The sequence below is a fragment of the Amblyomma maculatum genome, chromosome 8 (assembly GCF_055883805.1).
Source record: "Amblyomma maculatum isolate TAMU_Amacu chromosome 8, ASM5588380v1, whole genome shotgun sequence".
In the NCBI taxonomy this organism is placed as follows: Eukaryota; Metazoa; Arthropoda; class Arachnida; order Ixodida; family Ixodidae; genus Amblyomma; species Amblyomma maculatum.
In genome coordinates, this window is record NC_139351.1 from 101,651,300 (window position 1) to 101,678,246 (window position 26,947).

The 26,947-nt window shown below is 46.7% G+C and overlaps 2 protein-coding genes and 1 pseudogene across 6 annotated transcripts in view; all 3 read left to right on the top strand.

Moving 5' to 3' along the window:
* The window catches only part of LOC146182009 (1-phosphatidylinositol 4,5-bisphosphate phosphodiesterase delta-1-like), a 155,382-nt gene that overhangs the window by 84,683 nt on the left and 43,752 nt on the right, over nt 1-26,947 (top strand). The window lies entirely within an intron of this gene.
* Nucleotides 7,695-9,570, top strand: LOC146182011 (protein mono-ADP-ribosyltransferase PARP16-like). Its single transcript, XM_084577006.1, has one exon. It carries the CDS (start codon nt 7,974-7,976, stop codon nt 9,039-9,041), a length of 1,068 nt encoding a protein of 355 aa, XP_084433132.1. The 5' UTR covers nt 7,695-7,973; the 3' UTR covers nt 9,042-9,570.
* Nucleotides 12,591-13,595, top strand: LOC146182012 (uncharacterized; annotated as a pseudogene).

Here is a 26,947-nt window from a genome sequence, read left to right on the forward strand (position 1 = left end):
GCCATCTTCGCGGCGGAGGTAGCAGCAGTTGTTGAAGTCGCTCTATTGCAGGTTAAGTTATGATGAGGTACAATACAAGAGAACGTTACGGTTGCACTGTGGCCGCAGTCCCAACGACCAGCCGTGTCTGACCGTCATCCCAGTGCAACTCCGGGGGTTTTTTGACATTCGAATATTGTAGTGAAACTTTTACCACAGGTTCTTCTCTCCGTCCTGACGCATTCTACAAAATTTGGGTGCCGTACGATAATTTGTTCACGCGCAATACGGCTTTAAAATATGCCGTTTTCATGGCTTAAGTTGAGAGTATTTCTGCGGGCAACACTGAGTTTCTGACGTCACAAACAGTATACAGGCGTTAATGTCTACTTCCTGCGTGATTATGAAATTGTGAGGTTTATATTGAACATACCTCAGACATTTTATGCAGTGCGTCATGATTTCCATACTTCATTTTCACCATCCAACGCACGTACGAGTGTTTCTCCAATACTGAGTGTGACGTCACCATTTCGTCAAATGTGACGTCGTTTCTGGCCGTTAAATCAGTTTCGGTTTCGATTTGATGGTTTTCTTTTTTAAAAATACCTTTAATTGGAATTTTGGAAAACGGTTTTTTTGTGTTGGAGTCAGGACGTGCCGAGGAATGTAATTTCATTAAAAACACAAAATGATGAAAAAACCACCGGAGTTGCCCTTTAAGGCACCGAGTTCACCCCTGGACGAAGGCCAGCTGCCCGGAAATGCGGCGAACAAATGACCATCGACGTCAACCGTTCTTTATAATCCGCAGTATCTTGTTCCATTCCCTTCAGCCTGTCTGGTAATGGGAAGGTACCCCTATGCTCTTACATCTCGAAGACGAAAAAAAAAAAAAAAAAAAAAAAGACCTGTTAGTACTGTTTCGAAGATTTTTAACTCAATAGCGCTAAATGCCTCGTTACCCGGGAAATCCGACTTCGGCGATAAGGCGCTGGCAGCTGGCCAGGCGCTGAGTCTCCTATTGCTTGTGTGACTTGAGACCACTTGATAAGCATTGGAAGGAGCTGCCAAATCAGGTTGCTTATTTGGAAGGGGAAGGGGAAATAAGAGCCGATCTTGCAGCGCTGCTCTCGGACACACGTTCCTGCTAGGTCGTGCAGGCATGTTCATACGGCTTGGATAAAGCGGGGCTTTATATGACGGGGGTTGTTGTCTACACTGTCGCGTCATACCCTTAAAGTCGGAGCTTCAGTGTGCCCCATATTTTAAGGCGGCATCTTTTAGGCGCTCATACTCGCGGTGACCATTCGTCCGTTACATCCAAAGGCTAGAAGAAGAAGAAAAAGAAGAGGAAGGAAAAGAAGAAGAAAAAAAAGGTGAAGAAAAAGAAGGGGAAGGAAGAGAAGAAGAAGAAGAAGAGGAGGAGGAGGAGGAGGAGGAGGAGGAGGAGGAGGAGGAGGAGGAGGAGGAGGAGGAGGAGGAGGAGGAGGAGGAGAAAGAAGGTGGGAGGCGGTAGCTGGCAACTGACATGGCCAAGCACTAATTGGACGTAGGGCTCCCTGACATTACGTTTTGAAGGAGCTACCAACTCAGGTCTGTCCTTTCATATGGGACGGTTATGTCAGAATCAGCCTGCCAATACCCTTGCATTCACGTTATCAATAGGCCACGCTGGCACGTTCGTGCGGCTCGGTTGAACCGGGGCTTTATATGTTGGCTGGTAGCTTGCGCTATCGCGTCATCACGAAGCTGGGAGTGAAAGCGGAGAGAACGAGGTGCCGTAGTGGAGGGCTTCGGACTTCCACGCGAAAGAGGCGAAAGAGGCTTTCGCCTCATCGCAACTTAATTATCCAAACGACCCCCTAGAATTCGTTTTCTTCCCCACGATGCTCCCGAGGCGACGTTTGAAATTGCTTGCTATGCAGCAAGCACGCGGCGCAAATCTGCCGATGATGATGATAAGCCCTTTATTTACTCCCAAAGAAGGGGAACCAGCCGAAAGACTGGTTGCACTGCTTAGAGAAGGTCAGCAGGGATCCCTTGGGACTCTGCGGTCTCCAATGCGCGCAAAATGAGCCGGCGCTGTTGGGCGAGCTCGGTGGTACGCAGGAGGGACTCCCACGCATCCACTGTAGCTGAATTGTCTGCGTTGTGTCGTGTACATGTCCACACCATGTGAATGAATATGGCCGGTTGTGAGCAGTGTTTGGTGCAATAAGATTTTTGCCGAGCGAGTTACCCGATGCTGCGCAGCCGCAGTGTAGCGTCGATGGCGCGATAACCAATATATCCATACAATCGCTTTATTTATTCTATGCAATCACTGCATTGCCTGCAGCGCCGTGAAAGCATAATTGCAGCAGAACACATAAACATACACACACGAGTCGAACATACCCGTTCTTCAAGACACGTGTAAATAAAAGAAGCTGAAAAAGGGAAATAAAAAAATAAAACGGGAGCATAACTATGGATTCACGCGTGCCAAATGTTCTGGCAGTACCACAACAGGAAAAACGGCGGAATAAAAGGCGGTAGACAGCAAGTGTGCATTCACGCACGTGAGGTCCGACAGCAATGTTCAACATAATATGCTCAGATTGGCAATAAACAAGAAAATTATATCTTTTTTTATTATTTATTGATGACGTGTGCAAAGAAAGCCTTGAAAGCATCTGCACGATATTTTGTTTCGAGAAATTTTCATTCGTGGTCACGGCCACCCAATCCTTTCAAGCGGGTTTTCTCTGCTCTTGTTTATGTTTTCCGTTGCTTGCTTTTCAGCGGGGATGTTGAAGTAAATAAACCCGGAATCCATGACGAAGGGCAAAGAAGAGAAATTAGATGGTGTAAAAGTAATGAGGCCCTTCTTTAATCGCTAAAGAAAATAACCGTGTTCAAGAATTAGGAGCCAAATTAGAAACGGCATAGCCTTTTAACTGCCAGGTAAATCTTGATACTGGTATCTCCAACGTTGTTACAAAAATTGATGAACTAAAAAAGCAGGTCGTTAAGGTCGAACTTCCTGTTTTTTGGCACTACCGACGCTGACTCGTCCGAAAGTTGGGAAAGTTCTGAGCGACTTGTGCATGGCTTCTGCCGTGATTAACTAGGTGTCAGTTTGACTTCCACTGCTATAGGGCAGATTGCGTGATAAGTTTTACAACCATTGTAAAGAAGATGCGGCCAATTACAGGTGAATTCTTCGAAGATGAAGAAATTGAAGACGTCTCAAGCAAAGGCCGCAGACCGAAATACACATATTTCGGTAGCGGACGTGACTGTTTCCAAGCTGTCCGTGATTAACGCTGCGAGCTCCCACTGCTCGCTAAATTTATTAAGAAACATGGTGACCGCGTGCGCGTGACATTTTGCAAACTGCATATGAATAATGACATATATATGTGTGCGATGTCTCCGGCAGCTGAGCTCTATTTGTTATTCACCCACAAAAACTGACCGGTTACCTCAAATAGCTCATCTTCTCATGTGACGTCATCATTTCCGCTGAATATGTGTATTAGTTCTGAGAACAATAGCAATTTTCTGTTCACAAACGTCCGAAATGTTATTTCCAAAGATGGTTGGTTGGTTTGTGGGGTTTAATGTCCCAAAGCAACTCAGGCTATGAAAGACGCCGTAGTGGAGGACTCCGGAAATTTCGGCCACCTGGAGTTCTTTAACGTATACTGACAGCGCACAGCACACGGGCGCCTTGCCTTTTGGCTCCATCGAAAAGCGGCCGCCGAGGCCGGGACTCGATCTCTCGTCCTTGGGAACAGTAGTCGAGCGCCATAACCACGAGTGTGCTGTTGGGCTAGGCCGTCAATCATGGTAAATAAAAGGGGTGACTGCGCCCAAAGAGACACGGACGAGAAGAAATGTAACACCAATAAGCGCATACTCGCGACTGATATTATTCGACAAAAGACGCACCTTATATAGCTCCAAACTGTCATAACATACACTATGTGCAGTCTAGAAACCTGCCGTTATTCTTACACAGTTTGATGAACAGGTTACTGACGCAAGCATTTGCCCTTCTTTCTTATACAGAACTCCTCGGCCCAGTCACGCGCAGCCAGGTTACGGCTCCCCGTCAAAACTTTGGTATATGCCAGCAAAAGGAGTCATGGCTTTTCGCGTGTAGCAGTCGGGCATGCGCCACAGTGCCACAGTAAATTCGACCCAATTTGTGATTTCAACGAAGGCTGCCCTTCTTTGAAGCGCGCCTTCAAACAACGGCCCGTGTCACTGATGTATTCCCTGCCACAGGTGAGGGGGATCTCGGGCAAAACACTCGGCGCATGTGGCGTTTCCTTCTTTTTCTCTGTCTATATCCCAGTGTGCGCTGTTTTTTTTTTTTTCACCATGACCCGTCAGGCACCTGACGAAACGAGTGGCATGACGCTTCACGCTGTTCTCTTTTTTCTTCCCTCCGGACATGACCTGGGGGAGAAATGAGGCAAAAACGACCGGCACACCGTGCCGTTCAGGTTGCCACAGTCTTTAGGTTGTGGGAAATCCTGTGCAAATACGCTAGAACCGCTGGCCTCATTACCGTAGAACGGCCACTATCCCGGCACGTCCTATATTCAGTTTGTGCACAAGTTTCTCTGCCCCTGTAACATTCATCGAAACAGGAAAACCAGCCTTCGTCATTCTAATGACCTGGTTATTGTTTCCGTTGAAGCTCTGATGTACCAGGTGTGCGCAAGACTTCGACAAGACGCCCTACAAGCAATACGTTCCGATGGCTCGTTTTACAGTCTTGGAATGTGCAGACCCGAAAGGCACCAAGTCTCTTCGTACCCGTGTCGAGAACGTCCAGCACACGTGACCTGGTGTTAACGTCAGGCTAATATCTAAAAACTGCAGCTTCCGGTAATTCACAAATAAAGGTTAGTCTTCCCAATCATCTGAGAACCGATACAACCTCTTCCACAGTTACAGTGGAACCGTCGCACCGGGTTGATCGACACCATATAGTTATCAACATATCTAAAAACTTTCAGAATCATAAAATTTCAACTGCAAACAATTATCAAAGCGTGCGTGGAAAATAACTAGCAGATGATTATAAGATTATACGATAGTTACTGGCACAGGGCGAAATCAATTTGCACACAGTGAACGCGGTTTAAAAGAGCTATTGAAACTGCAAAAAATATATTCAATTCTTTTTAGAATTTCAGTGAGTCAGATATGTAAGCGATGCGTTTTGGAACACCATTCCAGCCCTTTATAGCTTGTGACAAGGCAGGAAAGATAAATGCATGGTTTCGGCCGAATAGACGTTGGAAACTTAGATTGTTGTTCAGACGGTGGGAGGTGCAAGTCGGTCTAGTAAGTGGCACTATTGATACGTGATGACTGTGGATTAGTTCGTGTAGTAAGCAAATATGCGCGATATTCCTACGTGATTGTAAGCTTGTGAGCGATAAGGACAACTTGATGCTAGTCATGCTGGAATTGCGGCTGTAATCACGGGAAATAAAACCTGCTGCATGCATGGTTTTGAACAGCTTCTAGGGATTTGCTTAGATACTTCTGATGGGGTGACCAGATAGCAGATGAATATTCTAGTTGAGGGCGAACGAAGGTTAAATATTCACGCTTGCGAGTAGAAACGGGTACGCTGTGTAGATTTCGCTTTAGATAGCCGCCGTGCGCGATGCTTTGACGGTTATGTTTTCAATTTGCGTCGCCCATGAAAGATTTGCGATAAGATAAACGCTGAAATATGTAAGGGAAGATGTGCGGTTTAGTGTAATCTTGTTGAGTGCATAAGCATAAGTTGAATTTGAATACTTCCGACTGGCTAATTATTTCGCATTTTTCCGTGTTAAATGTCATTTGCCATGACGTGCACCAGCTAGTTACGCACTCCAGGTCCTTATGTAGGGTGACATGGTCAGTGAGAGAACGGATTTTACGATTAATTAAGCAGTAATCGGCGAACAGTTGAACTGATAGTGTATTGTGAGATAACAGGTCTTTGACATATATTAAATATAATAAAGAATCGAGGAAGCTACCTTGAGAAATGCCAGATGAGACGTCGCTAAGGGAAACCGCGAACTGCTTGCGAAATGACATTATCACATAACCACCATCTCAGCATTATGCAGCTGACCGCTTACTCGGGCGTGACCTCAAGCAAGCGTTCTCGCACTTAAAAAAAAAATTGCTTATGTTACACTTATCCGCCAAAAAATTGAATACGCTTGAGCCTTACGGGATTCTGAACAAGCATATCTTATAAACAATATTAAATACTTGCAAAAACCGTGCTACTCGCTTCATCTTTTCGATTATTCCCGCTTTTAAATTCACAGCATTCAAACAACGTGCCGGGTTACTCGCTTAACCTTATTTCATAAACTATCATCATGTCACCCTCCATGACGACTTCTTGCCGCCTCCGGAACAAAGTAAAACGTTTCACTTTCCACCGAGTCAAATCTATCCGCAAGATCATTCATTCCGCTCACAATGATAGACCCGAATAACCAGGCATCACACATCGCTACTGAAGATAACTTAGTCTTTTCATCACTTTTTGCAACAAAAATGCAGTGAACCGGCCTATTTGGTATTGCTTTGCGTAAAGCTTTGTGCATTTTTGCCATTTGGCTGGTCACCAAGTGTGTTGTGTGATTTTCAGTTGCTGAAATGTTAGTACTGTATTTCAGATGTATGTGTTCGTGTGCCACCCCCCCCCCCCCCGCCCACTGGGCCCACCTTCATGTGGTACCTTCACACGAGGGCCTTTAGGGTTACGCGAAATAAATAAATAAACAATGCGGTGCCAACAAATATGTTTTGGATGTATGCGGGAGGGAAGTTCTAATTGAATATGTAATCGGCGCTCCTCCAGAGAGTCCTACTCTTGCTCCAGCTTGATAAAGGAACGTCGGAGCAATAGTTGTTAGAAACAATCCGCGTTGAATTATTCTACTCAGGCTACAGCATAGCACAGAAGGTCCCGACTTGAGAATCCCATACAGCGTAGGAATATCCCCTAATTGATATCACGTTAGCCAAATATAACGGATCTTTGACCTACTAGCTGCGGTCGACTATGTGGGTGAGGCCTTTGCCCTGCAGTAGGAATAGTCCGGATGCTGCTGATGATAATAATTGGAATCGTGGTATTAAAACATCGGAGATCGTGATTTTATTTTGCCTTAGAACTGAGGAACATATATATGGCATTAGTATTGATCCCAAATGTAGCTGCCGGAAAGTAGCCGATGGCGTGTTACCATATATCTCACTACTTTGAGAATGTTTCGCGACGTTCGCCGGTTAGCATAAAAAGCACCAGATTTGCGGAATAAATTGATGGTAAATTTGAACAGAGGGAAGAAATTGCGGCTAGGTAAAGCGCATTCCGTAGAAAAGGTGCCTGTTCTCAGCGTTCACAATTGTGTCCTAAGCACCCTATAGGATTAACTTCATCTGGCGTCGCACATGCATGCGTCGTTTCACATGCCACCTCGAAATGCTGTTGTCGCGTCCGAAAAACATCGCCTTTGATCTGGGCAGCCGAATGGCAAGAGACAAAAGAGCAGAAAACAACGCACTATACTCGTAATTTTTGGGTGCGCCTCTTCAGCGTCTTGTCAGATAACGCGGCGCACCCCGCCAGCTTGCGTAAGCAGCGCCGTATGCTGTCGCCCCCAATAGTGTTACAGGGCCTTGATCCCTGCTGCTAACCGGGAGCCGTTGGCCGCGGTCTCGCACTCCGCCTCTGTCGTCTGCTTCCTGTTGCTCACTGCGCACGCGTGGATTCTGCTTTCTCTTTTTTGTTTCTTCGTTGACAGTAGCGCTCAAGCGCTTGACACTCCAAGAATGTGGAACAAAACGGTCGAAAGCTGGAGTGGCTGGCTGCAGCGAGCGAAATCGACGACGACGAAGCAGCGTTCGGGGCGGCGCTCGCGCTGCACGCCGTCAGCTGAGCAAACACAGGTGGCACCCGCATCGAAATGGCCGCACCGGACGCCGCCGCGGTGCGGTCGTCCCAAGATTCCAACGCCCGCCCTCACGTACTGAAAATCCTCGCCGAAGATGTACAGGCCGCTGACTTCCAGTGGTCGCTGTTCGTGGCCGCGCTGCGATCTTACCGCTACGACACCGTGTTGCGGCCCTTCCCTTCATCATTCGCCGACCTTGCCACTGACACCAAGCACATAGACGAGTTGCGCGACGTCGCCGCCAGGATACCGCCACTCTCCGCACTGCTGCCCGTAGCGACGGCGACCGCCAGCGGCGGCGCCTCGGACGGCTTCCCTAAAAACATCCCTCCAGAGTCCTGGGAGCTTCTGCTCTGGGTCCTCACGTCGGGCGGTGTCCGTCTCAAGTCCCGCAAAAAGGAGGACATCCCTGAGGTCAACGGGTCTGCTGTCGACGGCCTCTTCGAGGTACAGCACAGCTTGCAGACAGACAGGCGCTTCGAGAGCGCCCGCGGCGACCGAGAGGTCTTCTTCGCCTACCACGGCTCGCGGCTGGACAACTTCTACTCCATCCTCCACAACGGTCTCCTGGCGCATATGAATAAGAACGCCCTCTTCGGCACCGGCACCTATCTGTCGAGCGAGCTGAGCGTCTCGGCAACATTCAGTCCGGCTGGCTACGGCTGGCAGCACTCGATCGTCTCCCCGGAGTTATCTTGCGTGGCAATGTGCGAGGTCGTTGACCACCCGGACGTGAAGTGCCAGGACAGGGCTCGCAGCAAGCCGTCCAGGGCCTACGCCGAGGACTCCATGGGGGGCAAGATTCCCGAGAAGTACTACCTCGTGCAAAACAACTCAGTGGTGCGCGTCAAGTACCTGCTCGTATACACCGCGTCACGCCCGCAGCCTCCTACGCCGGACATCTTGCCGGCGGGCATGTTGGGGTCCGCGGATACCTGCTGCTCGATGACCTGGCAGGACTTCTTGCGGAAGAACAAATCGTGGCTTATGGTGGCCGCGTACGCGGCTCTCTTGTGCGGAATAGGACTTTCCACTTCCAACATGGGCCACAAGCTCATGCTGAAGTTCTTCCACCGGTGACGATAGCACCAGTCGTTCGCCACGTTCCACTCCCATTCCTGAAACTGTATGGGGAACGGCGAAATTGGCGGGCGTTTTTGCCTAACATTGAGTTCCATTAAGCAAAACGCAAGGACTCTAATTTTCAAGTTCTGATGGCGGCAAGATGTGTCATCAAAGTTCAGTTCTCTGTGATACCCAGAATGCTGCCTTTCCAGTAGCCAGAAAATTGTATTTTGTATACGCGAAGGCGATGATTCTACTCTGTTTACATTAACTGAAGTGCGGGTAGTGTACAACGCTCACAAGTGCTTCTGTGATATAAATTGCGGTGCCACCTGATTTTAATTTGCTTGCGTGTGGTCCATTGTCACGGCTGCGTTCGACTAAAGTAAGTGCCTTATACGAGACGCCGACTTGCGTTATCTTTCGTCCGTCTATAATAGTCTTTCAAATAAGTATCTGCTACGCAGCTTTACAGCACAACAAATGTTCGAATGGCGCTGAAGCGCCTAAACCTCTTTTGGGCTCCAGGAATAAGAACATACCTCATCGCTCATCGTGCTGCCTCTGCGTTGTTGTTGTTGTTGTTGTTGTTGTTGTTGTTGTTGTTGTTGCTGGCGTTGCATCGTCGCTTTCACCTTTGTGTGTGTTGAAGCGGAGGTTCCGCGCCGCCCTCTCATCTGTGCTGTTGGTCGGTGCTGTTAACATCCTTTTACTAAATGAAGCAAACCTAGAGATGGGCCCCACCGCGCGGTGGTGGGAACCGAGGGTTTGCAGGTTCTACAAACCTTGTGTCCACGTCGACTGCTAGTTCTATTCCCATTTGGCCTAACCACGTGAAATGATTCGTAGATCGTTTTTTGCCGCCCGAAAAGTTGCGCACTGCATTTAATTTAAAACCTCCCTGCCGCCGTGAATACGTTTCAAAGCAGTGATTTCGGAATACGAAGGCAAGATACCTTACTAAATCGTGTTTCTTGCAGCACTCAATAGTGCACAAAAAAGTCATCCCTACACGTGCCACTAAAAAAGAGGGGATAAAATGGACCTGGGCTGTTTATGTCGATAATTGCGCCGTTTTTATGCGTCTTGATGTGTCTATGAGCTAGGGTACGAACGCGTGCCCGCTCGTCAAAGACTTGCCGGCCTATTAGCATGGTGCGATAGTTGTCATTGGGCGCGCACCTCAAAGTTCCTTTGCTTTTTCTGCCAGCAGAGGACGATTGCGCGCGATAAAATCGCGCTTTTTTTAGGATGGCCCCGGGGCCTGAAGCCACCAGTGTAAACAAAGGCGACCAGGAGGATGAACCTAGATCAGGAAAACAAAGAAGCCATAGAAGAAGCAACATCCATAAGCGCAAGAGCCAAATTAAGTCAGACATAGGGTACATTAACATGCAAGGTGGCAGGAATAGGCTAAAATGGGAGGAAATAGAAGAGCAGCTAAGGCAGGAGAAGTTAAGGGTTTATGGATTTGTGGAGACGCATCTTCGGGACATGGAGCAACTACCCTGTAACCGTGATTATTAATAGGAATACTGCAACAAAACAGAGGGCAGCAGAAAGGGAAGGGGAATTGGGGCATTAATCCATAAAAGTACGAATTGGCAAAGAGTCAAACAAGAATGCAAGGAACAATTAAGGCTAAAAGGAAAAGTGGCAGGGGAGCAAACACTCCTTGGCTTTGTATAGCTGTGGACAGGAGCAACCGCCAAAGAGGGGGGAAAAAATGTAGAATGTATAAGCAGGTCACATTCATGAGCTAGGAAAAGGATGCGAGATAATTATAGTAGGGGGCATGAATGCTCATATAGAAGATATGGATGGATATACAGACTCGACAGGTACCATGCTGCTGGATATGTGTGAATGACACGACTTAGTTGTCTGTAACAGTACTGGGAAGTGTGACGGGATAATAACGTGGGAGGTAGGGAATCTGCATTCGACAAGAGATTATGCGATAATGTCACACAGGATGTACGTTAGGCTAGGGGTCATGAACATAGATGAACATGACGCGCCAAGACTCTAGGCAGTGATCACAAACGTATCAAGCTGAGTTTTGGAATAAAAACTAATGCAGGAATGAAGCATAATGACCAGTCAGATGGGATCTTTTACTCAGAGCAGCAAATGGAAACAGCAAGCAACCAAATTGAAGCAGTAATCTCTGAGGATAATAAAGCAGAGTGGACATACACAAAGTTAATGGGACTGTTTGGGCTAGATCTGGATAAGGTGCGAGTCGGTAAAAAAAGGACAAGACGAAAATCAAACAGCTGGTGGGATGGGAGGTTAAGAAGGCCATAGAGAAACGTCAGGAAGCATCTAGGGAACACAGATATTCTAAGCGTAGGGGAGAACCAGAAGCACATGTTGAGAGAAAATGGGATAAATACATAAAATGTAGAAGGGAGGCATCCTACCTAATCAATGACAAAATTAAAAGATAGGGGTCCCAGTGGCTGTCAGAAGTAAACAAAAAAGATAAAAATGCAGCTAGGAAATTCTGGCAACATCTGAATTCCCTTAATAATAAGACTAGCCTAGAGCAGAGGACTGTTGTTACAGATTAAGGTATCCGGCTAGAAGGAAAAAAGGCAATAGAACATATCCGACTAATGTCAGAAAAGTTTAAAGAACAAAGAAATGTCGTAGATGCCTTAGTAGAGGAGGATAGACCGGTTAGTGCAATTGTTTCGATTGGACAAAGAGAGTGGGGAAGGGCCGAGAAGAGAGTACCAAGTAGCACATCAGCAGGCCCAGATGGTATTCCTATTATGTTGTTAAAGATGGGCCCTAAGTCTAAGGAAACGTTATGGGGTGGTGAGCAAAATGTTAATGGATGGCAAAGTTTCTAATGTATGGAGACTGATATGAGCATGATATATAAGGGGAAGGGGGACATAGCCGACATAGGCAATTGCCGTCCCATAACAGTAACATCAGTGGTCTACAGGGTGGTGGTGCAGATTATAAAGGACAGACTGCGGGCATGGGTAGAGAGAAAGGGGCTGCTAGGAGAGCTGCAGAATGGTTTTCGGAAACAAAGGAGGCTAGAGGATATTCTGTTCTCATTGACACAGTGTAATAGGTAGCAGAAAAGGAACAGAGACCTCTATGGCTAGCTTTTCTGGATATCAAAGAAGCCTATGACAGTGTATTTCAAGAAGACTTATGGAGTATTCTGGATGTGTTATAGGTGTGGAAAGTAGAGTAACCAGTCTTTTAAAAGATATTTATAAGGATAACCAGGTGCTAATAAAATGGAAAAGAAAGGTGTCGAAGCCTGTAGAGATAAAAAGGGGGCTTAGACAAGGATGTCCCCTGTCATCTTTGTTGTTCATACTATGCCTGCAAGGATTAGAGAGGGGAGTGGACTCGGCTTCAACCTTCCCTTATTCAAGCAAGGAGAATTTATCCAGCAGTCATTACCAGGACTAATGTATGCAGATGATAGTACTGATGGCTGACAACAGGGTAGATTTGCAAGAGTTGATAGATGTCTACGGTACAGAGGGAGATAAGTTAGGTCTGCAGTTTAGCAAGAAAAAATCGGCACTCATGATTTTTAAGGATAACGAGTCCGGCGAACGTAGAATATAGGAGGACATGCTGGAAGTGGTGGATAAGTACAAGTATCTTGGGGTGTGGATAAATAATGGAGCTTAATATCTAACGGAGCATAAAAAATATGTGGCAGATAAGGGAAGCAGAAACGTAGCCGTCATGAAAAACAGGGCGCTGTGGAATTACAATAGGTATGAAGTGGTGCGAGGGATTTGGAATGGGGTGATGGTTCCTAATCTGACTTTTGCCAGTGCAGTCCTGTGTACGAAATCAGAGGTCCGAGCACGGTTCGAAATTAAGCAGCGCGGGGTAGGTAGGCTTGCTTTGGGAGCTCATGGGAATACGCCAAACCAGAGTGTGTAGGGTGACCTGGGATGGACTTCGTTTGAGAGCAGGGAAGCTGGCCGCAAGGTAGCGTTTTAGCAACGATTGAGAAAAATGGGAGAAAAGCGGTGGGATAGGAAGGTCTTCAGCTACGTCTACATGAGGAATGTTGACACAAGATGGAGAAGGTGGACAAGAAAATTGGCAAGCAAATATTTGGGCAGCAGTAGGGGGACGAGTCAGGAATTGTCAATTAAGAAGAAGGTTTAAGAAACAGAGAGGGATCTGTGGAAAACAGGGATGGAAACCAAATCAGCATTGGAAATGTACAGAACTTTAAAGCAGGAAATGACCAAAGAAAACATTCACGACAGTTCTAGGGGCAGCTCATTATTGTTCGAGGCTAGGACAGGAGTATTGAGGACTAAGACGTACCGAGGTAAGTACCAAGAGATAGACACGCTGTGTAGTGTGTGTGGGGAAGATGAGGAAACGGCTGAACACTCAATAATTTCCTGTAAAGGGCTCCGTCCTGTAGTTCAAGGCAATGGTGCAGATTTAGATGTATTCAAAGCGTTGGGGTTTAAGGATAATGGAGGAAAAATAGACTTTAAAAGGGTAGAAATAACCAAAAGAAAGTTAGCTGATTGGTGCCTGAAATCAAGGCAAGAATAGGTACAAACTGTAGTGCTATTCATGGCTAGGCGGCCTGTGGCGCTTCCGCCCGATTCAAAGAGTTCAGCCTTATCCATCAATCCATCCATCCGTCCATCCGTCCGTCCGTCAGTTTCGCGACAATTATAACACCAGCAAAGGTATAAAGCTGTCTGTGGCAACATTTCTGGATGCTCGAGATGTGACCGATGCATTTTGTTTTATATTGTATTGTGTTGTATTGTACTGTACCGTACGGAATTGTCAGCACCGTGTAATCATCCTGTCTCTGGATAACACGTTCAATATCATAAGCCGCCTTACGTGCAAATCTGTAGGAGCCTACGAGCCCACAACTCCGAGCCACCCTATGTGCTTGGATACATTGCTAGGCATCTCTGATTGCACCATACAGCCACTTTGTTCTGCAACGCCACACTGCTTCTTTCCTTTCATCGCAGCACCTTTTGCTTATTTTGTTTGCCTCTTCGCGCTTCTAAAGTCTGTGCAGAGGCTGTCTTCGGCACTCTCGTCATTTCTTGTTTGCTTTACCGAGCCCCAAGTGACCGAAATTCATCTGGGCCGCTCTGTCGCCTACGGCATCCCTCATATCACGTGGACAGCTTTTGTTTTTTTTGAACTCCACACACTGCCCCACACCAGACCACCTTTAATCGCTGTATTTTTATGTTTCGCTCTGGTAACAACGTATGTATAAGAAAAAGAAAAATTGGAACTATGCTATACCGATTAGAGTGCGAAATAACGGGCTTTTTTTCCTCTTACTTGTTATAATGGTTGGTAATTGCTATTTTTTGCACGATATTTGATACAATTTTTTGTGTCTATGGGCCTGTTGCGCTGCAATATCAGCTGTACATGTGGAGCCGCGTTTAACTGTGGCATCCGTGATCGTCTGTGGTGCATACGGAGTGCTTGATATCGGAGCCCATGGATTTTTTTTTCTACTAGTGGCGCCACCTCCTCGTAAAATAGCGGATGTTTACCACTACTTAAATGTGGTTATAACGAGCGAAAGCATCCGCCGTGGTGTCAGTAATTGGCTGCATTGAAGAGTTTTAGTGGTATGCGTAAACGGATGTTTGGCACGTTCCTGTTCTTTGCTGACTGTACTTAATTTGCGTCATAAGCAGGCAATATAAAATGCCGTGGTGGCTCAGTGGCTAACGCTCTCGGCTGCTGAACCCGAGTACCCGGTTTCGAACCCAACCGCTTGCAAACCACCCCGATGTTGTTCTTTTCCCTCTCTATCTTTCTCTCTCTGTGTGTGTGTGTGTGTGTGTGTGTGTGTGTGTGTGTGTGTGTGTGTGTGTGTGTGTGTGTGTGTGTGTGTGTGTGTGTGTGTGTGTGTGTGTGTGTGTGTGTGTGTGTGTGTGTGTGTGTGTGTGTGTGTGTGTGTGTGTGTGTGTGTGTGTGTGTGTGTGTGTGTGTGTGTGTGTGTGTGTGTGTGTGTGTGTGTGAGAGAGCACTGCACGAGGTCATGGTCGGCTATTGGTCAGTCATAGACTTCATCTCCCCCTCTGTTCTTAATGGCATTTTTAGTTTCAGCATATTCTACCCTCCAGCTCTTCCTTCTACTAATCCTGTTCCCAGCACTGCGTGCGTGGCGACGTGATGGTTGCGGCTGAATATCGCAAAAAAAGTGGCCTCTCAGATACCTATTGAACGGGAGAGATACTCTCGTTTTCCAAATACAACTTCCCCTGTGTCCAGAGGGTGTCTGCTTCGAAAGATCATTGGCAAGGCCTTTTCAAGAGGGAACTCACCTCCCCCCGAATCTTGTCATGGGAAGTCTCCCTTACTTCCCCGACATTGGCTGGGCACGATTGCTCACCAATATCACCACTCATGGTACCCTGCTCGGGCAGGTTGTCAAGTTCAGAAGCAAGGGGTCATTGGATCAACTGTTTATAGTCGACCCGACGTCTATGGGATTTTGATGTCCACCGTTCCCTGCTTGGAAAACTCCAGCAGCCGCTCATTCACGATATAGACTTGCTTTCTTTGTTCCTTGACAAGCTTCAAGATCTGAGCTTCACGCTTAGTCAACCGAAAGTTTTCTTTGGGTGTCCATATTTGTTTGGTCTTGCTGATAACAATATCAGCAAAGTATGCTGATAGGAGGACGTTTTTACGGTGCAGGCTCAGACCAGCATTGGTGGAGAAGGCTCGGCCACATTCGAGACGAGTGTTATTAGTAGGTCCAGGCTGCGAATCATCAGTCTGATAAAAAAACATCATGTCTCAGTATGCCAAGCCGATTTTGCATGACAGTATGCATTCTAACAGCAGGCACATAATCACTACTACTAGAGCTACTCAGGACACGAGGGCGCCTAGCTCTCGGCCTGAACATTGTAGCACTGACTCTTCATCAGAGGAATCACTACCAAAAATAGATTTAGATCCGAACGCCGCCGGAATCTCTTCGTCAACAGAAACGTTAGGCGGGTTGGAACTTGCCAAGGCGATATGAACATCGCCCCTTGCGGACACGGACGCTGCCGGGATCGACTCGTCAACAAGAACGTCGGGCGGTATGAACCTCTCCCTCTGCACTAGAGCTCCACAAGTGATCTCAGGAAGGAATCTAATCGGATTGTGTTGGAAAATCCTTAGCACTCAAAACGGCAGAGATAGCCGACGAACCCGCCATGTCCCCGATGCTATGCGATATCGATACCGTGTTTGCCTGGGTTTTTGAAGGATTTGGATAATGGCTGGTAAAATTCAATTCTCAGTGTTATCACTTTGTCCACACTTGAAGAGAGGTTTAACAACGGCAGTCTTTACACCAGGTGTAATATTTCCCGAAATAGAAATTACGCTGCATTTTATACAAATAGTTCGAAACACTGAAGACTGTGCTGTAAGTGCGATAGTGTATAGATGAAACAAAGAAAACAGTACGACTGCCTCAGTGTGCATCAATTTTTACTTTTGAATTTCATGCTGTTTGCGTCGCTGTGAAGACAGTAATGTATGGGAACATCAGATATAGCATCATCTATACAGATCGTTGAAGTTACTGGTGGTTGTGAACTCCAAGACTGCTGTTGGACCACTGGTAGGAAACACAACAAATAGCATAGTAAAAGTCATGACACAGAAATACCGTAAAGTTCTGTTGGGTGCCCAGTTATATTGGGATTAGGGGTAATGAGAGAGCAGAGACATGCGTGGCACATGCATGAAGTTAGCGCGCAGCAAACTAAGAGCTATAGTGTCAAGCTGCCTGGGAAAATGAAGCAAACAACAACCTGCATTCCGTAAAGCCTTTAATAGAAGAATGGAAATCATGTCAGCCTCAGAAACGCTTCATTAAATTAATGCTATGTCGTCTACGCATAGGACACCGCTCATTGCACACAATTTCCTACTAACAAAAAAAGGGGCAAAACTGTACGCGAATCGTTCGATGATGAGCTCACTGAAATCATATTTTAATCACATGTGTAAAAAACTCGAAGAACTGAGAAAAACCATTTTACTTTGTTTTAAAGTCTTCAAGTCCAATTTCTTCCAGCGTTGCTTTTAGGCGAACACGCATTTGTCAATTTTGCGCATTTTTTTTTTTTTTTGCGTTTTTGAAGAACGTCAGAGTTCTAGGTCAGATATAGGTATCATAACATCTATGGGCGGAAAGCAAACTAGAGACCATCTAATCTTACGTTTAGTGAATGACAACTGCAGTTGCTTATGCACTATAAATCTCCTATATAACTAACATGATATCATTAGCTGCCTATATTCCAAATAGAACAGTACAGCTCGCTCGACTCTGATCTGGTCTCTGACCAGTAACCCGCATAATTTGAGTCCGAAAGGGATCATTCTGACAGCCGCTAATTGCTCCTTTATTAATTATTTATTTAAGTAATTAATTAATTAATTAATGATCTTCATTTGTGGAATTGCTATGGTGCGCATGATTGTACGTGCCTATGAGCTTCGGCATATTGAAAATCTACATTGGTAACAACCACTCATGCTGGATTGTCAGACTTATTTGTAAACGCTCCGCGAGTGTCGACCTGTTTATACTGACTGCCTGTGACCTTTGCTTGGCCTGTACGAGGTCACCACTTGAGCCCATTACGCTGCGAGCAGTGCTCGCGTGCCAGGCGCGTGTCGAAGGACGGGCCCGAATTGATCCTTCCGGAGTTGTACGCGGGCCCGTTACCACGGTGACGTCGTGCACGGCGGGCCACGCGCGGTCCGGGACGGAACAGTCTGGTTTTGCGTGATCGCTTTCGATGTGCGCGTGTGTACGCGTGTAATGCTGAGGATTTCGTACAGTGACGATGTGGCGCTGGAACGCTACCTGCGAGGTAAACTCTGCCCCTGTTCTTGACGTTGATACACTCTACACATCTTCCGGAAACTATTAAATTATTTGCGAAGGGCTGCGACACGACGTATAACGTAAAAAGCTGTGCGAGCGTTTCTGTCACGTATTAGTTCTTGAATCCCTCGATGCTTCGACCAAGCGGTGAAATTACGATGTTTTCGTTTAATTTAATTTGGTGATCGCTCTATGACTTTTCTGAGGACAAACGCTGTTGTGTGGGGGTTTGGTGGAAACGTGATCATGAGCGTGCCCATATTTTCGTAAACAAGGATTCTATTTGAATCCTGTGAAGATTCAAAGCTACGCGGACGTCGGTACTGTGCAAGCAGAATCATTACGCGAATACGGCCTTCACGAACTGCAGTGTGAAAAGTTTCGGTGCCAGCATACAGCGCATACGTGTTTATATCCATGGGGGTGCACTGGATAGTTTTCAGTATTTGTTTCGCACTGTACGGGCAAACCCGTACTCTCTACCTTCGCATCAGTCGCGCATTGCAACATCGCCACCACGACAACACAGCACCGGTCGCTTGCAGTGTTCACTGGCTCAGCATGCAACAGGCAGCGCGGTATCATATGAAAGTGCAGTCCAAGACCGGCCGACTGGAAAATGTGTAGATTGCTAAACGAAGTGGCGTCCGTGTGCTGTGCGATGTCAGCGCACGTGAAAGATCCCCAGGTGGTCGAAATTACTCCGTAGCCCTCCACTACGGCTCCTCTTTCTCCCTTTTCCACTTTCACTCCCATCTTCCTCCCTTCCCTTACGGCGCGGTTGAGGTGTACACACAGCAAGTGTGATACATACTGCGCCTTTCCCTTCCTATGAACCAATTATTATTATGAGTCGCGTAGAGAATGAAAACAAGCAGCAAGATGTCTTGAAAAACATGATCAAAACAGCATCCAAAAGAGGAACAAAATATAGTCAAATACAATACATATATACAATCATTGAAAGCGATAAAAATGATAAAAAGAAAGTGAGACTATACCTACAAAAACAGATTAGGAACAATTCTTAGAGCATATGCAAAATTAAGCAGCAGTATAAGTGAAGTAAATACAAATGACTTGAAAGAGGAAGTAAAATCTTATAAAAAGCACCGTTCAGAATATAAAACTACGAACTTCCAATAAAGAGGAGGAAAGCGAGTTTCTGAAGATATCAACATGAGGACAAAGAAAATTAAGCAGCAGAGTGAGAATGCAGAAGCGGAGAAACTTGAAATGGTCTGAATTCCCTCATGCTCTTCCGCGGAATTCGCAGGATGCACTCCAGGATTTCAGAGCACCTAATGTGGCCATGGAGGAGTTTGTACAGGAAAATGATTTCTGCCACGACCCGACGGCAGTTAAAGGAAGGAAAGAGCGGCGGGTTACTCTGCGTGGAGTGAGAGATGGAAGCTGTGCAGGAGAAATGACGATGGTTGAAATGTGCGAAAAACTTGTACTGTACTTTGTCGATTTTGTCCCAGTTTCATTTGCAAGTGCCACTCCAAACAAGAGACGCACATTCCAAAGCGGCAAGCACACAAGACAAGTACACCTTTAAGAAAGGAAGTGGAATACGGATCTCTTTCGAAAGCCTGCAGATGAATCCAATTGTGCGCGTAGCTCGCAGTGCAATGCGTTTAGTATGAGAGGTGAAGCTGGAGGGCACGGTCGAAAAGTACGCCTAGGTCATTAATTCATCAACCCTGTACAACATCATGGAATACATAGAATAAAGGTAAATAAGGTTATGCCTTTTACGAGTAAATGAGACAACCTTAGCTTTAGAAGAATTGCGAGTAAGTTGATTCTTAGTGCAGTAATTAGAGAAAAGTCCGATTGAAAAGGTATGCAATCTTGAAAAGAACATATTACCTTGAATATTTTTATATCAGCAGCATAAAAGAGGAAAGAGGAGTTCTCGGCCACGAAGTGGGTTAAATACTGTAACTTGAGGAACATCACTGGTTTCAGAGTAAACGAAGGAGGTCTGTCCATTGATACTGGCAAAGCACTAGCCTCATGGCCCACCACAAACGGGCCAAATGAGGTCATGCAGAGCAGGGCATAACCCCGGATCGACGCTTGGCCAGCGTCACGACGCATTAACCCGTCGTTTGCCGGCATCTCAATAAAATGCATACATACATACATACATACATACATACATACATACATACATACATACATACATACATACATACATACATACATACATACATACATACATACATACATACATACATACATACATACATACATACATACATACATACATACATACATACATACATACATACATACATACATACATACATACATACATACATACACACACACACACACACACACACATACATACACACATACATACATACATACAAAGCAGGAGCGATCAAGGAGGCAGCTACGCAGGAGCGTTATGAATGAAACTTCGATTCCAGAAAACAAAATCTCTTCGAGAAGTAATGAGCGAGCGTCGACGTCGAAAACTCTGGTCAGAATCACAGTACAGACCGTCAACCTGTCCTCTCTGAAGGACTGCAGCAAAGGTATACGTCATAAAAGTGACTAGGTTAGTGTAAAGCAGAAAATTGAAGGGGAAATGGGCTCGTTATGGTACAATTAAAGGAGGCAACAGTCCATGAGAGTCCGAGGTAAACGTATGGGGGTGTTATTATTTTTATTGTTTTGTACTTGATCTTGACCAGAATTAGTCCTGTGATGATTTTAGGACGCAAGTATATAAATGCAAAGCGGAAAGAAAGCCGATGGCTCCCACCATCGGCGCCTTGTTTTTCCTTACGCTGTTCATCCACACAGTTAAGCATCTCGCTGGAAGATCATGCGATCCCCGCGGGAGACCCTGCAGCGACCCCCTCGGAGACAGGCACCCAGGTAGCTCACTAATATTTGCGGGAGGGCTAGTTGGCGCATATTTCCTTGAAAAGGTCTAGTGCCAAAACGGGCAATGCGCAGACAGATACAGACAGGACAGGCGCCTGTCCTGTCTGTATCTGTCTGCGTGTTGTCCGTTTTAGCGCTACATCTCTTCAAGGAAACAGGCTTGCCCATCCAACCCAGCTGTTCCTCCTCATCCCAACCCTACTCGGGAGGACTGGGAGGCGACCCTCCTCGGCTGCTATGACCTGCAGGCCCAAAAGGCCTTGGTCGAGCGCGCCCGGGCAGCGGCCGACGCCACTGGGGTCCCGTACTAGGGACCCCACCTATACTGTAAGGGCTGTATCTTCAAAGATCCGGCTCATGCATACCTCCACCCCTTTTAAATCATTAAACGTTTGTCACCACCACCACCACCACCACCACCCAGAACAACGCTGCTGAACTGGCTCTGTCCCTCCACCCCACTAAGCAGGCAACCGCTGCTCCAGTGGATCCCGCTTCTGGAGCGAAGCTGCCTGGATCAGCCAGCACTGAAAAGGAGGCACGCGAAGCGCACGGGCCATCGCGGCCACCTGGGGATCTTTAACGTGCGGTGACATCGCACAGCACACGGACGCCTCTTCGTTTCGCCTCCATCGAAACGCAGCCGCCGAGGTCGCGATCGAACCCGGGTATTCCGGCACAATAGTCGGGCGTCTTACCACTGCACCACACCGGCGGGGCGTATGAGATCGAATCACGGTGCTTAAGATACTTCGTATGAATGGATGAAACGTGTTCTCGCGTCAACCCTGCTTTCTGGTGTGGATGTATTGCGTAGGGCATCGAGGGTTCACCGGCAATTCAAATACTTTCACCTTCTTTCCTTCCTTACGATGCAGTTAATGGGTCCACAGAAAAAAATGGGACATATACTGCACCTTTCCTTTCCTGTAAACCAATTATTTATTATTATTACTGGCATCTTGGAAAGTTTGAAGCGGCCCGCTCTAAGCCGCGCTGATGCAACGTGTGTTCCGAAATACACAGCGTTTCTTTCCCTTCGTCCCTCCTTGTCCACTTCCTTTTCAAGGCCAGAATGCTTTGGCGTCGAACGACACTTGGTACATTCCGCGTGTTTACCAGTGCATTCATGTTTCATGACCTTGACCAGCGCGCGCGCGCGCGTCGTCTATTACGTACAATTAAAGGAAGCGATGGACGAAAATATAAAGAAGAAAAAGAAAGCCTTCTCGAGCGTCGCCTTCTAGCTCTGCCGAAAGCTCTGCCTAGAAGGCGACCAGAACCCAAGAGGTCGTCGTCGCGAAAAATCAGCAGCCCGCATGAAGATCGTACACGAAACGCTCGCGTCTCAGCGCAGCAGATTCGGCGCCAGTCGGATATGCCTTCTTGCAGGTCAGCCTGATCGGGACGATCTTTTTCGTTCGAGTTTTTTAAATTTGTTTGTTGATAATTGCGAGCGTAGCTCTCCACACTGTCTTTATTTTCCCTCTTGTACTGTTTGCGTTGAACGATAGTCACTGCCCAAAAAGCTTGCGCTTCTGTGTAATGTTCTGTGTAATTTTTTAACTTCGAAGAAACTGCAGGTCATCAAGAAAATAATTAAACAAGGAACAGCATGGTCTTTAATTTACAACAAAAATTGTTATGTGTAATGTTCTGCAGATAATGACGCTTAATGTGGGCCTATGTTTCGTAAACTTTTGTCGGGCTTCTGTCGGAGTTGCATGGGCTGCTCCTACGCAGCTTCTTTCGTACAGATTGTAACGCAACAAGGAGAAGGTGAGGGCCGTAGCGAAAATAGAATTTGTTGTAAATTAAAGGTCATGCTGTTCCTTGTTCAATTATTTTCTTGATGACCTGCAGTTTGTTCGAAGTTAGAAAAATAAATTCTTCTAGAGGCTTTGCAGCCAGATATGAGAAAGTTGTAGTACGCAGTAAGAGCGTTCATCTTTGTCTGAAACCTGTTTTCACTGGCACAACTGCCACAGTTATAGATTAGGATATATCATGTTCTTTTCGCGGCATTTTAGAAAGAGCAGAATAACACAAGAACAAAAAGTACGAACAACTCTACCCGCCCGTTCGTTGCATCATTTGGACGACTACTTCATCGGCATGACGTCCTATAATCGATGCGAGGTCGCTGGCTTTTGAAAAAGGAAAACGGAAAACTACGCGGCACGAACCCTTGAAACGGACATGCGAGAACCGACTAAACGCTCATTGGATTTAGAAGGCTGCTAGGTCTCTCGTTTGCCCATACCACGATGTCCATCGTCACCATCGTCAGGCTGGCTCCCCGCGTGTTTCTATAGAATCCAGGCACAACAAGGACGACACACCGCGATAGAGAACAGACCTCTAACTATGTATCGTCGTTATTGCGCTTGATTTCTTAGTAGCTATATATGCATTAACTCAAGCCATGTTACGCTTCAAGAAGAAAGAATATAAGAGTTGCATCTTACCTGTGCTCACTTGTGAGGCTGAGACGTGGAGGCTAACGATAAGTGTTCTACTTAAGTTGAGGGCAAGTCAGAAGGCTATGGAACGAAAAATGGCAGGTGTAGCGTTAAGAGGTGAGAAGCATGCAGAGTGGGTCAGATAAATAGCTCGAGTTAATGACATTCTAGTGGAAATCAAAAAGAAGATATGGGCATGGGCGGGGCATATAGTGCGAAGAGATGACAACCTATGGTCGAAAAGGTTAAGAGATTGGATACCATGGGAAGGGAAGCGCAGCAGGGAGTAGGAGAAAGTCAAGTGCGCGGATGAGATTAATAAGTTAGGAGAGAGTGGATACAGCTACACATGGGACCGGGTTAGTTGAAGGAATACGGGAGTGGCATTCGCCCTGCAGTGGGTATAGCCCGGCTGATGATGATGATAATAATAATAATAACAATTTATCGACTTTCCCCACAATGTGCTTTACCGATCTACGCCTGTGCTTTGCGGGGCTATCGTTACCTCACCGACAGACCTCCGAACAGAGCTGTCCTGCGGCCGCCCGATTCTCGCATATTGGATCATTTGGTCTCCCCGCGTGGCCTTCTTCCATCCGCCTGTTGAATCTTCCTCCTTTTTGCTGGATCCCTTTTGCTATCCGTTCTGTGCGTTGAATGTGTCAGTCGTTCCGTACAACTTTGTTGTCTTTACTGTAGCTTAGGTGTCTGAGGGCGTTTGTAATTATCATCATAATCATATAAAAAAAACCTGAGAAATCTACTTCCGGCAACCGTGTCAAATGCCACCCTTGCACGCTATTCGCTCGTAGGTTTTGTATACGTTTCCCTTTGTTGGCACTATACCTTTTAAAAGGAGTCACGAATGAGGCGAGTTCAGAAGAGTGGAGAGTTGGGCTTGTTGGTTTACGATCATGTTGGCGCTGATCCCAATATAAGGCGAATCTATTTGTAAATTAATTCGCCAAACACTTGGCTACAGTCGCCATACTTGCAGGTATGACAGCTGCTTGTGCTTGAATATACCCAAAGGAGCCACAATTCTGGTTAGCTACTTGAAAGATGAGCATCACTGGCGTGTGTGCATGGTGTTATCTGCCCAAGCGCTTTGGAGCATTGCTTGTGTAAATATTAGCACAGCAATGCGAAGAAAAAAAAAATGAAACGGATAAAACCTGCAGCAAACGACCACCAGTGGTAAGCCGACTGGAACCGGCCGCAAAACAACGCGCCGAAACAGTGACATTGATAAACCATCATTTGAGTTTGCGAAGCCACTTTCTGCAAATCGCGATCGCCAGACCATCCCTGCATAAACTCTCACAGAAAACCCTTCTAGCCTTCCTCGATACTTTGGACAGGGAGGCCCGAAAAGGCCTTTTAGGTCTTATTAGTGTCGCTCGGCTCTTGCAATCGACCCGTGAAGATGCAAGGGCGCTGTGTCGGGCTTCCTTGACACAGCACACCCGAAGAAACAGCGCGAGGCACACAGGCAAAACACAGAGTAAGAGACGCGCTTGAGTCCATCTTTTCCTTTGTGTTTCGTCTGTGTTCTTCGCGCTGCTTTTTCGGATGTCCGTGGAGAGGTGGCAGCAACCGTTGCGCAATCTTTCGTTGCGGACAACGAGAAACGCACAAAGAGCAGCAGAACAGAGAAGCAGCTCGTCGCTGTAGCATGGCTTCGTAATACGACTGATCCGTTTCGGGGCATGCGGGCTGTGTATATAGTCGCCAGGTATTATGCGCGAGTCTAGAAGTAAGCGGATCAGATTTAGCTGCCTTTTTTAATGTTCATTTTCTTTTTTCACGCCAAAGCACGACGATCTGGAAAGAAACGGAGAGGAATAAAACAATCGCGCTCTCATTAACCGCGCCATGCCGTTTCACAGCGCTAATTGTTGAGCGCACAGTCCTATACGCATTTAGGGAATTGTTCTCTCTGACAACTGCAGCGCCGCACTGCCAGGCTGACTCCACTGACATTGCTGCTCGGTGTAACTTATGGCATATTCCATATTGTTGTTCCGGAGCAAGTGTTCTTTCTCCACCAAACCGAATAGCTGTATCATTGGGCGATTTTGATTCGAATCCCGAGTTCTGACTGTACACAGCGATGGTATGACACCTATAGGCGCTTTGGAAGTCTTGTTCCATCGCGGACTCAGAGAAGGCTCCGGATCAACGAGTGGAATTTGCTAGGCGCTTTGGAAGTCTTGTTCCATCGCGGATTCAGAGAAGGCTCCGGATCAACGAGTGGAATTTGCTATTGAACAGTAAAGCGTTCGAAGCTTCCCTTAAATGGAGGTGCAAGAGAGAGAGAGAAAAAAATGACAGGCTCTTGGGAGTTCTTTTTAAGGCGACAGCCTTAAGGTTCTCGCTCTGCCGAAAATCCGGCTTCGGCGGCAGCGGTGGCCTCGCTGTGTGCGAACACGACTGAGTTTGGGCAACTTTTTTTTCTCTCATGGGGCTCGGCCTGTCTGTCACGAAATGCTTGAAAAATACGCCACGGACTCCGCCTTGCGTAGACGAAGAATACTTCGCGCCCTGTGGCTCGCTGGCCTAAACGTCATAAGAGCAGCTCATTAGAAACGGATTTGGGGAACTCTGCAGGCCCTTACGAGGCGGGCTGAAGCCCGCCACAGTGCAGAATATTGCAATCAGTAGCAATCGAGAAATTTATGAGTTGACGTAGCGATAAATATTCAGCGGTAAAATGGCATTGACTACGATTTAATATTAGGACGAAAAAAAAAAAAGTTCGATCAATGCGCCGGGTCAGTAGGACTGCTTCCCTCCCTCCTTCTTTCCTAACAGAATTGCTCGTCAATCCCCCCCATGAAGTACAGAGAATAGTGATAGATTAACTGCCCAATCAGATGGAGTGTTACAAGCTGATGGCCGAGTAGCGTTGCATTCGCAGAGTAATATACATCGCAAAGTTTCCTGTTTGCATGCCTGCTGTTTTTTAAGGCGAGTGCTGAGCCCTTTCCATTTTGCATGCATTGGCTCTGTTTCAAGGGCGCGTAATCGTGTAGCAACGGACTCTAAAGCGTAAATATTAAAATGGCACGCCCTCTGCGCACTGCGGCCAAATACGCATTACCCACTGTGTACCCTGAGGTTGTGGCAGGGGCAGAGGCTCTTTATTTTTCTTTCCTTTTCATGCCTCAACATAATATACGTGTACCCTGAGGGTCGACATATCTCTGAAGTCCTTAGTTCAGAGGATGCAAGCATGGCCTCCTCCCTCAACACTGATAGCGATAGCAGAATACGACTTATGCTCTAAAAAAACAGACAAAGCTGTATGAATAGTTAAGTGCAGGACAGTCAATGACGTTTACAAAAGCCTTTCCTCTTTACCACTGTCTGAAATAATGGCCAAGTTTTCATGCCACCAAGGTCAGGTCGGTGCAGTATTGAATATTAATCAATGGCCAGCGACAATAACACGCTTTGCTGCGTACGCGCATAGCTTTAGCGAGACGCAGCTTTCCCCCTGGCATGATGCACCCTAGCGAAAGTGCTCCCGCGAAAAACAAACCGACGCTTCTTGGTCCAGGAAGTGCGGCCAAATTTGTTCCCGGCGAACCGACTCGCCGCGAGAGTCCGGGCAACACACACGCCGCATCGTC

Excerpts from the sequence above, each read along its gene's own strand:
- LOC146182011 (XM_084577006.1), top strand. The coding sequence starts at position 7,974 with ATGGCCGCACCGGACGCCGCCGCGGTGCGGTCGTCCCAAGATTCCAAC.